Below are 12,704 nucleotides of genomic sequence, written 5' to 3'. Positions count from 1 at the left end.
TTTTCGCTCTCCCTGTTGGTCACTGTGTCTAGGCTACTCTGTGGTGCTTAACTGCCTGTCTGAATATGGCAAACGCTTTCCCTTGCCTCGTCAATTGCTCAGTAGCTCATCTGTTCTGCCTACCCTTTCTCTTCTGTCCCTGATTACACTTTCAGAATGTAGCTCTATGCGAGATCAACGTAGGGTGAAAAAAACAACGCGAGTACTGAGGGCATGGAGAGAATAAGCATCCCAGCGGCTGGCTTTACGGCTATTATATTCTGCTGATTTTCACTGCAGCATAATGTTGTAAATGAATCTTAACGCGCCACATACGGACTATTCTTAAGGTTTGTGTTATTAGGAACGAATCAAGCAAATACTTCCAGACAAAATATGCCACCACAAATATATGCTCCGGTTTTAAAACAAGTAATTGGACCTCGCTGCCTAGCCCTTTGCAATTGGAGTGGGGCAGTGCGCCTTAGCGCGCAAGAATGGCAGTGTATTCCGAAGATTACCATCGCAAGGAAACACTTCCAACAACCCACATAGGCTACAGTTATTCTTGTTCCGTAGAATGCAGCGCAGCAGCAAGGGATAATTGCCTTGCAACACTACCCCCCCCCCCCTTCACATAAAGCAATTAAGTCTAAGTATAATATCTTTACACAGGCAACTGCAGGTACAAGTGCCCAGAGAGCAACTGACAAACTTCCCCCGATGCAACTTCATAAGCATTTTAACTGGACACAACTGTCAGAGATGCATCCTCCCCATGCAGTCCTCCACGTGCCTCTAATGGCCCATTCCATTTCACCTGCACCCAGGCCCGCTGACAGGGGGGCGCAAACAGGTATGCTGGCCCAGGCCCAGGGTGATAAGTGGCCCAGAATTGGATACCCATTACATTGTATGTATTGGGTAGGCGGCCTGTCACTTTGTCATGGGCCCATGCTGTACTCAACACTGTATTGTTATGTTTGTTATGTGACCTATGAATATATTTGCAATCGTTCTACTATCTTAAATACACTAACTAACTTGGCGTCCCGTCATTATGACAAACAGCACAAGCTAACTGATCTCAGCATTGAGTTTTTCAAAGTGATTAAAAAAAAAAATCTCTGAGGGGATGGAAACGCACATTCAAACTGGGTAAGTTGCCTGTTACGGTAAGAGTTTTTCCCCCCCTGGTGCATACAATTTTATGGCTTAATCAGAAAGATAGAAGATTGCACTTCACCTTTTCGCACTGCATCATTCTGTAGAGACAAGCATATCCATGAAACAAGGCAGGTATACCGAGAAGGAGCCCATTTTGCACTGCGAAATGACACCTAAGTCTGAAAGTTCTGTCATAATTGCCCCTATAGTCAACTCAAGATGCGGTGATGATGAGGGCCATGCAGGGATCACGTTTTGAGCACCCTCTATCACTTAGTCAACAAGGTGTGTGTGTGTGCGTGTGTGTGTGTGTGTGTGTGTGTGTGTGTGTGTGTGTGTGTGTGTGTGTGTGTGTGTGTGTGTGTGTGTGTGTGTGTGTGTGTGTGTGTATCTGCTATATGTGTGTGAGCTGCATGCACACTGCACACACATGCACACACGCACGCAAACATCGTGGCATGTGTATCGTGATGCACATTGACTCGTGAACCCTTTGCCAACACCTACCCCTAGTCTGGATGTTTCAAACCAAAAACATTCACTAAATGCTATTAGTGCTACCGTATCATCATTAGTTAGTTCATTGAAAATAACATAGGCCTATTTAGTGCCACATTTACTCATACAAATGGCAGCACTGTTATGGATCCATGATGTCACAAGCATTGAATGTCAGGACATTGAAAAACTTGTTTTCACCACATAGCAAAGATGTTTCAAACCAAAAACATTCACCATGTGTTATTAGTGCAACAGTATCATAGTTAATTAATTAAAAATAACATTTAGTGATTGCATTACTTGCCCAGACAAATGGTGTTGAGTATCACCCAACATCACCAAACCCAATATCTTCGGGAGTGCTCCAAATGGAGCTAAGCTAACTTGGGTAAGTAGAAAACAGTATTTTACACCATAAATAAGCGCCTGGTTAAAAAAAAATCAGTCTGGTCCTTTAACCCATTAAGACACAGCTCTATTCGCTGTTACCAGAATGGCAATGACCAAGTTGTAGTGCATTTCTAAAGACCCTGTGTTATGTCATAGTATTGTAGTACTACTGTAAGGTAGCTAACGTTTCAATGACTATTACCAGAGAGAGTAGAGAGAGAGAGGTTCCATTGGCCCATTGTTTCCGGGTTCTATTATTGGGGGGGGAAATCCCCCTTTAGGCAGACCTAGGCAGACCTAAGGACTGTTCTATTCAATGTAGGAGCATTATGACACGCCCCTTTAGGCAGACCGGAACCTGGTCATGTTAGGTGCCCATAGCAACCTATTATGTTGGCATATCTCTATACTTAAAGAATCTCTGCTATTACAGTGTGCCACTGGAGGTACAGCATGCATTAAGGGGCTACGTGTATGTGTGGTGTGTGGGTCGGGGTAGGGGTGGAGCAGATGTCCACCTATTTCCAGGGGCCAATGCTATAGCAATCCCCTGTAGCCTATAGGCTAGATTTTATTACAGCCAGTTGCACTCTTAATGCCAATTTACATAGCCTTAAATTAATGTCAAGAGAGGTCTGACAGACTCCAAACAAGCCTGCTTGGCGGAGTTTGCATTGCAAGAGAGGACCACTTGACTTCTTTTGAGATACAGTTTTTAGGAAACAAAATGTAAAATAGCACTGTGCTATGTCTCTGGTGAATCGATCATCATAGTGATGAATCTGTGGCAGAGGCGCATCTTGCCACCAGGCAAGGCAGGCAGCCGCTTGGGGCCCCCAGGCCCCTAGATAGTGAATAACAGCCCATACTGTTCTACAGTAGTAGTGATTTTGGTTCAAATGTCCATTCTTTTGCATTTTTGCTTGGGGCCCCACCTGACCCTAGAATCGCCTCTGATCTCTGGTAAACACAATGATTAAAACTCAATGAAAGGGCCCTGCCGTGGCCAACCGGTAGGGCACTCGCCTGCCATGCGGCTGATCCGGGTTCGATTCCCGGCCCGGGTCCTTTGCCGACCCCTCCCCGTCTCTCTCCCAATTTGCTTCCTGTCCACCTCTCACACTGTCCTATCAAATAAAGTAGAAAAAGACTCCAAAAAATCTTTAAAACTCAATTGAAGATACAGGTGCAAACAGCAAGATTGGGGCCAAGCACCAAACAGCAATGCAGTCGCAATGGCAACAGAATTTGATTTGGTAGTAGGCCTATATGTTTTCCAGAAGAAACACATTTCTGTTTGGTGAGTGACAATATTGGAATTTTATTTAGACCTACTTACAGTACATTGTCCCTGTGTACTTGGGATGGGGTTATACTTGTTCTATGTTTAAATTCTATTAGGTCTATATACTGTAGCGTATAGCTTGTACTGTATATCTCAAGTATGACTTTTGGCCAGTGGTGGCACTATAGCATTGAAATACTGCACTTCATCCATGTGATGGTCAGAATAGGCCCATTAGTAAGTTTGGGGGTAGCCATGGCTCAGTGGTTAGTGGTTAGACCACTGGCCTTTAGTTCAGAGGGTTGCAGGTTCAAATCCCACCCATACCAGTACCTTCATGCATGGCTGAAGTGCCCTTGAGCAAGGCACCTAACCCCACATTGCTCCGCTCCAGGGACTGTAACCAATACCCTTCACCTAAATAACTGCAAGTCGCTTTGGATATGTAAAGCGTCAGCTAAGTGTAATGTAATGTAATAAAGGTTTGGTCATGATTGGCTTATGAGAAAGTATTGCCTGTATAACTTTTGACCAGTGGTGACAATACAATGCTTTACCTGAAGAAGGTCAGATGACCGAAACGTTGTATTAAAGTTTGCTGGTGGAATGGACAGTGTACGGGGATTTCTTTACACTTGAATGACACTACAATGCTTAAAATGGTTCCCTGGCCAGAAGAGGGGCTTGAGTCCTGTTATCATGTTTGGTTAATGGACGCTACAAGTGTTACCAACTGGTGTCGATTGGCTATCATGGCAAAACAAAGCAGAATATTTAAGTCTATCTGATACCTTTTGAGGCATCATACCAAACCCAGCTATTTTTTAGATCAGCAAAATGATGTAGATATGCAAGAGCTTCTTTCATAGTACTCAAAGTAACGTCCCTGTGCACAACCACTTGTCCAGGTGCTGGTGATGTGCAGTAAGAGTAATCCAAGTAAATGAAAGATGAATCACCGCACACTGGTATCTTTGCTGGTAGTTTATTTGGTGAACAACGCGTTTCGCTACTGCTTCATCAGGTTCACTCTCCTGAACTTGATGAAGCAGTAGCGAAACGCGTTGTTCACCAAATAAACTACCAGCAAAGATACCAGTGTGCGGTGATTCATCTTTCATTTACTTAGCTTCTTTCATAGGTTGTGATGTACGTCATTTGACAGAATAAACGATTCCACTTGTTGGACTTGAACAGAGGTTTTGAGTACACGAGTAGACATAAATAGCTATGTACTCAACAGGCATCACTAATGCATACGTCTTGATGAGTGTGTTTACAAAGTCCTGTGAATAAATGTTTGGTGTGTTGCCATGGTTTCTTTTTGTAAAACCAAGACGTATTGAATACCATACCATGAATGTCAAATTGCATTGCCGTGCAGAATTTTTCTGTGACTATTTTTTATGGTCGTTGCCTATGTGCTGTGTCAAGCCTCCAGCTTAAAGTGCTGATGTGATGAATTGATGATGCATTTCTTTCTAAATATATATCTTATTGTATAATATTCATGCTAATGCTTACTGCAGTAGTTTTCATATAGGCTGTCTGAGTTGCTGACTTGCAGTATTGTTATTGTGCTGGAATGTAACAGGTTATTCCATCACATTACCAGTGCTGTGTACAGAAATCCATCACCCTGTCTCTATGCATGACCCATCACAGTTCTGCAAAGCGATCATCACACGTTTCAAAACACACAAACAGCTACTTCTCTGCCAATTGAAACATGGTGTGTAAACAAAAATAGCACCTGATTGTACTAATTATTATCTAAGTGAGATGGACAGACCACTTTATCTTTCAGTCATAACACGCATAAGATTAATGAAATCTTCCAGTTTACTCTCAAACAAAAATAAATGGCCTTGCTATTCCTTATTTACAAAGGAACAAAGGACACATTTCCCTGGCGGTAATTGGCTTTTTCCGATAAGAAAGCAAGTTTGCAATAATTAACACTTTTCATGAGATGAAAATGATTCACTGAGCGGGAGCCAATTCAATAGTTCAAAGTGCCAGCTGACAAGTATGTCTTTGTCTGGTGGGAAGCTCACCTGCTATCTCTGCTTCATGTTGGCTAGACTCTATTCAACTTGCTGATGTAGGACCTTGGCATTGTTTAGCATGATCCAGCAATGATAGACTGTGGACTCAGGGGGGGCCAGGGGGCATGGCCCGGGTAACAGTTTGGAAATATATAGGCCTATAATTTTAGAATGAAGAAATGTACCGCATATCAATGCCTCATGTGTTGCCCAACAGTGACACCCATTTGCGATTATGTCCCTCGACAATGGCAGATTTATTTGTATGTCAGAATGGTTAAATGACTCCTAAACATGCCGTGAAATTCATACTTGGAAATTTAATATTAACATCATTCTATTCACCTTTGTTGATGATATGATGCTCTGTGACCACCCATATTTAACCCCTTAAGGCACGGCATTATAAATTATCTGTTGCCAGAATGTCAATGACCAAGTCGTAATGTATTACTAAAGGCCCCGTGCACTGTCATAGTGTAGCACTATAGTATACCTTTCAATGTCTATTACAGCGTGCCACAGGAGGTACGGCGTGCATTAAGGGGCTACCTCCATAGCGACTCTATATAGCATCACAGAAAAATAAACAATATCTTTAATTCCATTGATTCCAACATATCCAGTGACATATCCTGTCTTTCTATCTCGTCATGCTACTGCATCATTAGTGTTTGGAGAGATTCTGCCCACACTCTTGATTCAAAAGAAGGTCACTGATGCCACAAGGAATGACGCATCTGCAGATTTTCTTTGTAGTGGGTAGAGATAGAAACGCAGCATTTTCCCTTAAAGCAAACATGGCAATGCCTATTCTGAACCTTGAGTCACCATTGAATATAGCGCATCTAGAATATTATTCTATCTGAATGCCTATTGCAATATTTAGCCTTGCACAGTCAAGACTGTGCAGCACTTGCAATAGCACTAAGCATTACACACAGGCTATGGACTGCCTCTTACACATTGTGGTGTATGCAGCCATACAACTGGAGTATTGCAAGTGAATGACCAGCAGCTGCTGTCCATGAGTCTGCATGCACAAGTATAATCGTTTGGTTGACATTTTCCCAGGTCATGTAGAAATCCTATTTCAGGTGTGACAAATTGGTATGTGTTTTGGGATCACACTGAATTATTTATTCCACCTGGATTTTGTCAGTGGCAAGCAACAATTTACATTACATGACAGTTGTCCAAAAGTGACTATAAAAATAGAACAGCTCACGGAAATGCAATTATTGTATGAGCAAGGGTTTCTACTAAAGCAGTACAGAGAGAGAGAGAGAGAGAGAGAGAGAGAGAGAGAAAGAGAGAGAGAGAGAGGAAGAGAGAGAGAGAGAGAAGGCCAAGAGCAAGGCTCTGTAAACGTAGTATTGCAATCCTAGCTGACAAGCACACCACACGGCCCTCTCATTACTCCCTGAGTGAGTTGGCTGTGCTGTGTGGCTACCTGGAGCTTGGTGCCCCTGTTGCCTAAGGTGTGAACATAGCTAGAGAGGACACATTCCCAAGGGCCGTCCACTTTGTTCAACACTTGAGTCTCTAGGTCACTCTATTTCAACAGCATTACATCTCCTGGGAGGAGGCTTCTCATGCAGCACGCAGCTCACACACAACAGCATCACTACACTATGCCTTTTCTGTGTATGCAGCACTGTCTTCGTATAGACATAATTAAATATGCATGGCAAACATGTTTCAACAAGGTTCGTGAATTATTCATTTGCGCTGCAAATATTGTTCTCAAATCTCAGTGAGTCCACTTTGATGCATTCCTTGAATGGCAGTGCTTGCTTGCTTAGGGTCTTATAGTCACAGGTCGTCTTTATTTGTCTTTCTTGATTCGGTGTTGATGCATTTGAATTCAATCTTGGTGCTCTTACTTTGAGGTAGCCTATGTCTAATATTTACACCACGTCATCCCCAACAATATCACTTGTGGCAAAATGAGACTTTGCTTCAGTAACATCATATAGTTTATGTAATAATGGAGGACACAGTGCATCGATGAAGAAAAAAAGGTTTCAGAATAATATCTAAAAGCTGAGTGGGCACATTTGAGGCAGGTACGCCGACAAGGGGGGGGGGGGATTTGGGGGCAAAGGGGTCAGTTATCCCAGGCCCAGAGAGAGCGGGGGGGGGGGATGGGGGCAGCAGAATTGGGTCCTCATTACATTGTATGTATTGGATGAAGGGCACATTCAAATGGCTTTGTCCCGGGCCTGAGAAAACTCAGCGGCCCTGATTTCATGTACCATATATTGTACAGTCGATTTACAGATATGTGCCTAATTAGTCCCACAACAAGGAAAGAAAAACAATAAATATATTTTGGTCATATAATTGCACATCTGACCTAGAAAAAGCTCTGAGTATAATTGTAATGAAACTGAGACACTTTAGTTTACACTTTGGTCTATAGTTTACAGGCGATAGGCTATGCATTTGTTTAATACAGTTGGTTTAAAACCTCTTTCAGTGCCAACAAGAAAACAGTATAACACATTCCATGCAATCAACACAACATCATATATAGGCCTGTAGTCGAAGGCTAGTGCAGTATACGTTTTAGTGTTGGGTTGATCTATTCTGTATGTTGAAATGGGAGGTCTGCCATGCCATGCCAAGAAAGAGAAGGCTACATGTAAAAGTTACCTGTTTGAAGGTGACCTTTCCGTAATGTGTAGTTCTGTATAAGAGCATCATACAGAGAGGCATGTAAGAGTACCACTAAAGTTTCATTTGGTCCGTCAGCCTCGAATTAGGCCTATATGCAGCGCAGTGCAGCCTGTTCGAACTGAACACAGGAGGGCGTTGTGAAACAGCCCATGCTCCTGCAAACTAAAGGACTAGGGCAGACAAAGTTATTGCAGTTATTGGGACCATGCCGTGATAGGAGACAGGACAGGAGAGACTTTTACCAAATTATCACAAAACAGTGCCTCTTGCTCGTGCGTATTGGTGTCAGATGCGCGCTCTTACGAAAACGATAGTCATGGCAGTCACATAATTGATTTCTCATTCCCATGATGATCTGTAAGCGTCTTTTCACACTTTCTTTTTGGAGAAGTGATCATTCACTGCTATCTCATTACCAGTCTCAGGCCAATAATAATGTTTTGTGTCTGATTTGATTTGATTCCAGTTTTAACACTGGTTCAGTCGCTTACCCAGTTACAAAAGGTTATCCATAAACCCTTCTTTCTTGTTTATAGGTAATGCAGGCTATTTTATGGTCCATCTCCAATTTAGTCCGCAAAGACATGTGCTGGATCTCAAATTGTGCACTTGTGCACTTCAGTGTTCATGTTTCAGTGCGTATGGCGATTAGTTGCGCACTAAAACATGCCCGAACTGCACAAGTGCGCACAAGATCCAGATGCAGATATTTTAAAGTGAGCGCACTTTGCGATGCTTTTGTCACGTCCAGTCTGTTATAGCCAACACTTTGTCATACATGCATGCATTTCAAAACACCTGTAACAGGACTTCACCAACTCCTCCTGAATAGAACCAGAACTCCTTATTGGATTGTGAATGTGTAATGACGGGTGCGTAACCACTCCCCCTGCACCTGATTGGGGGTATTTACTTGTCTTTGCAGCCGTGCTGGACTGTTCAAACTGCTCTGTGCAATGGAGTGACATTACAGTGGAATATGCACTAAGGACTACCAGCACAGTGATTGATTTGCTATTCTATGTGAGGACTGTTACGTCTCTATTCAGATTTTTTTGTTACTTAAATTGTTTTACAAGATGCCACGCTCATTCCTTGTCAAGAAACACTTCAGCTCAACCAAGAAGCCGAATTACAGTGAGCTTGAAGGTCCAACAGGTAAACATTTACAAATGCTTGTGTTTATAACATTGTTCTTAAAATGTTTTGCGAGCCATGTCCATTATATGCTTAGGCTGCGTGTTTTATCTTTGGTCGGTGTAAACACTTGTGGGAGTTTGGACCACCCAAGAAACGGCAAAGTTGCGCCATATAATGTATGCTGTAGCCAAGTTTTGTCTTAATGAAATGAGATATTGAAATTATGTAAATTCAAGATTTATTTTTTTTATAACTCACCCAACTTTCCCCATGTCTGTATTCTTTCAGTGCTTATTTCACCATGCCTCTACAAAAGCCATCCACTGCCGGTCATCCCTCAACCGGAGATTCTCAGTTCGATGGCATACAACCCTATCACAGTATGGACTACGAGCAGCTTGCCACTTTCTCCTCTCCCAAGTGACCTCTCTCCGGTGTCGGGATACCCATCCTCGCTCTCAGACACGTCTTCCAAAGATCACAGCGGCTCGGAGAGCCCAAGAAGCGACGACGATGATCGCATGCTCACGAAACTGACAGACCCTCACATGCTGGACGCCGAAAAGTTTCAGTGCAGTCTGTGTAGCAAGTCCTACTCCACTTACTCCGGGTTGATGAAGCACAAACAACTGCACTGCGACGCTCAAACGAGGAAATCTTTTAGCTGTAAATATTGCGAGAAGGAGTACGTCAGTCTCGGAGCTTTGAAGATGCACATCAGAACTCACACACTGCCTTGTGTCTGCAAAATATGCGGCAAAGCGTTTTCCAGACCATGGTTGCTTCAGGGGCATATTCGAACACACACAGGTGAGAATATGTAACATACAATATAGTAGCCTAATGAAAATCAGTTGCTTTCATAAAGTATCATGAAGTGCTGTTGGAAGCAAACTTAGTCAAACTCAAATCATTTACCTGATCATTGTTACTCATTGTATAGGCCTATATTTTCCTTGTGAATAGATTGCAATTACACTAACAAGTGAAAAAAAGAGAGAGATAAACTTTGTATCTATTGACTTACTGTGCCCCTGGGCAAGTTGCATGTCTCTCAAATGAATGGCGTCAGTATGCTGATCCACCTGTCCTCTCCCAACCTGCATGCTCATTCAGCTCGCCTCAGAGAGAGAGAGAGAGAGAGAGAGAGAGAGAGAGAGAGAGAGAGAGAATAAAAAAATAACATCTCACACCTATAGCCGATCCAAAATAAAAATCTCAACAGGTTTTGGTTAAATTCTTCTGTTTACTTCATACTGGCTGTGTGTCCTAGTGGCAACTGAATGCTGACCTGTGCCATTTTACCTCTTCTTTCTCCAGGCGAGAAACCCTTCTCCTGCCCACACTGTAGCCGGGCCTTCGCCGACAGATCCAACCTCAGGGCTCACCTCCAGACCCATTCGGATGTGAAAAAATACCAGTGCAAAAACTGTTCCAAAACCTTCTCCAGAATGTCTCTTCTGCACAAGCATGAGGAATCTGGCTGTTGTGTAGCGCACTGAACTGAGACGCAGCCCCACCAAAGCTTTCAATGCCAGACCTCAGTGTCACCGTCAGACTTACCAAAGGTGTTGTGGAGGCCTTATTGAACAGTGCATACACAGTAAAAACTGCAGTGTTAATGCAACACTAACAGAGTCGATTTAACACCTTCTAGAGTTTATTTGGTCCCAAAGCACTCTCTAAGTGTTGAATTAACACTGCATTTTTTACTGTGTACAAATGCCTATGCTGATGACAGATGTTTTTTTTATGTTGTTGCTTCAGAATGTCTGCTACAATTCTGTGTAAAGGAGTTGAGTTGGGACGCTTTTGCAGTGTCATGTGCCTTTTTCCACATACTGTATTTTTTCCATCTGTACAGTATTCTTGCTATGGCAATCAGTGTTGGGCCTCTGCCTTCAGTATACTGTAAATTAAATCTTGGGAGACAAGGGCAGGGTTTGAAATGCGAGCCCTGAGAAATGCTTTATTCCAAAGCCAAGTTGTTTCGTGGGATCGATTTTCTGGTGTGGTCACCATTGTATTTAATTGAGAAAACATTCTGACATTCCACGTGGTTTATGGTTTGACAAACGAAACTGGTGCCTTGTGAGAGAAAAAGCTGCAGCCATTACTACATTGGGAAGAAGTGCTACGCGTTCCTATTGTTTTTATACATTGAAAGTATTTCATCTGTTGCACCATTGTGAGACAACAGCAGTTTACCAGCACTCGATTTGCAATACTGTTTTGATAAGTGCCTTACAATGATTTGATGTTTCTTATGTTTTTATAAGCATTTTTGCCATTGTATTTTATAAATATATATTGAATGTATGTGTTACAGAAGTGATTGTATCTTGGTGTGTGAATTTCTAAACTGATTGAATGAATGAATGAATTTCAGAACTGTTCTTTTTTATACGTTTTAAGTAAAATGAAAGAATGCTGTTGCAATTGAATTGGTCCTGCCTTTTTCACTTCGATTGACAAACTGTTTTACATTTGCATGTTTATGGGACCCCGATGTGCCATGTTAATGAGGGCATCCTACGGAATTAGCCTGGCTAATGAGTCCTATTCATCAGTTGCACTGTCTCATGGGTAGTAGTTCAATTGGCCCCGTAGTCTGGAGCTGCCTCTGTGTAGTTTGACTGTTTTGTCTGTTGCCACAGAATTATGACGACTCACGTTGACTCCCTGCATTATTCACAGGCACACCAGATGGTACATCCCTTTCTTCGTAAAATGACATTTATAGAAACTGATGGGTGTTTACTTACACGGAGCATCTAGTCGTAAACATTGGATGAGGGTGTCGGTGTAATGATGTCAACTTTGCTGGAGAGTTTGGATAATGCTGCCTGTTGCCTAAGTAGGCTGGTCTTTGTGAGGTGGAGAACGAGACAGCGTTCTGCTGAGCAGACCCTAGCATAGCCAAAAGTTGTTCCTCTATTTTGAGCGTGGCAAATATCGCTCAACACACACAGGTTCAATCTATTCATGGAATTAGGAGATTTGGAAAGAGGGCCTGAGCACAGCACAGCACAGCACAGCACAGCACACTCAGTCTGTGAACCTGCTCCCTGTGAACCTGTTCAGATCCCAAACAAACCTGAAATGTCACACGTGCTGGCGAGATTGGTCTCACTCCCATGTCAGTTTCTTTGAAGACCTCCAGCATTTCTGTTTGCCAGCGACTGTGTCATCTTAAAGGGGCCAGACTCACCCTTGTGCCTTTTAGGCGTATTATCGGATGATACATCTGCAAAACAACCTGTTTACTATCATGTGGTGTGAAATAGGCATGCATAATCACTGAAATGCCCTTACCTTACCGTAAACCAGCTCCAACCTCTCAATAAGCTTGCCTGCCTTATTACTCTAAACAAGTAGTGTTTCTCAACGGGGGCGGTACAGCCCCCCAGGGGGCGTTGGGGATCTCTAGGGGGGCGTTGAGAAGGATACAGCTAAGAGGGGGCGCTGCTTAGTTGCCATTGGGGGGCATTAGTCCAATTTTAATTCATTCA

At 42.9% G+C, this 12,704-nt stretch overlaps 1 protein-coding gene across 1 annotated transcript; it reads left to right on the top strand.

Annotated features, from left to right (window-relative positions):
- The first annotated feature begins 9,009 nt into the window (after positions 1-9,009).
- Positions 9,010-12,346, top strand: snai2 (snail family zinc finger 2). The gene is made up of 3 exons (XM_063219716.1): positions 9,010-9,210; positions 9,481-10,002; positions 10,513-12,346. Exons 1-3 carry the CDS (start codon positions 9,132-9,134, stop codon positions 10,692-10,694), a joined length of 783 nt encoding a protein of 260 aa, XP_063075786.1. The 5' UTR covers positions 9,010-9,131; the 3' UTR covers positions 10,695-12,346.
- The last annotated feature ends 358 nt before the right edge of the window (positions 12,347-12,704 follow it).

The sequence above is a fragment of the Engraulis encrasicolus genome, chromosome 16, assembly GCF_034702125.1.
Source record: "Engraulis encrasicolus isolate BLACKSEA-1 chromosome 16, IST_EnEncr_1.0, whole genome shotgun sequence".
NCBI lineage: Eukaryota > Metazoa > Chordata > Actinopteri > Clupeiformes > Engraulidae > Engraulis > Engraulis encrasicolus.
This window is presented reverse-complemented; position numbering and strand designations above follow the sequence as displayed.

Coding starts and splice junctions, on each gene's coding strand:
- snai2 (XM_063219716.1), top strand. CDS start 9,132: ATGCCACGCTCATTCCTTGTCAAGAAACACTTCAGCTCAACCAAGAAG. Junction 9,211..9,480: donor TGAGCTTGAAGGTCCAACAG/GTAAACATTTAC, acceptor GTATTCTTTCAG/TGCTTATTTCACCATGCCTC. Junction 10,003..10,512: donor GCATATTCGAACACACACAG/GTGAGAATATGT, acceptor TTCTTTCTCCAG/GCGAGAAACCCTTCTCCTGC.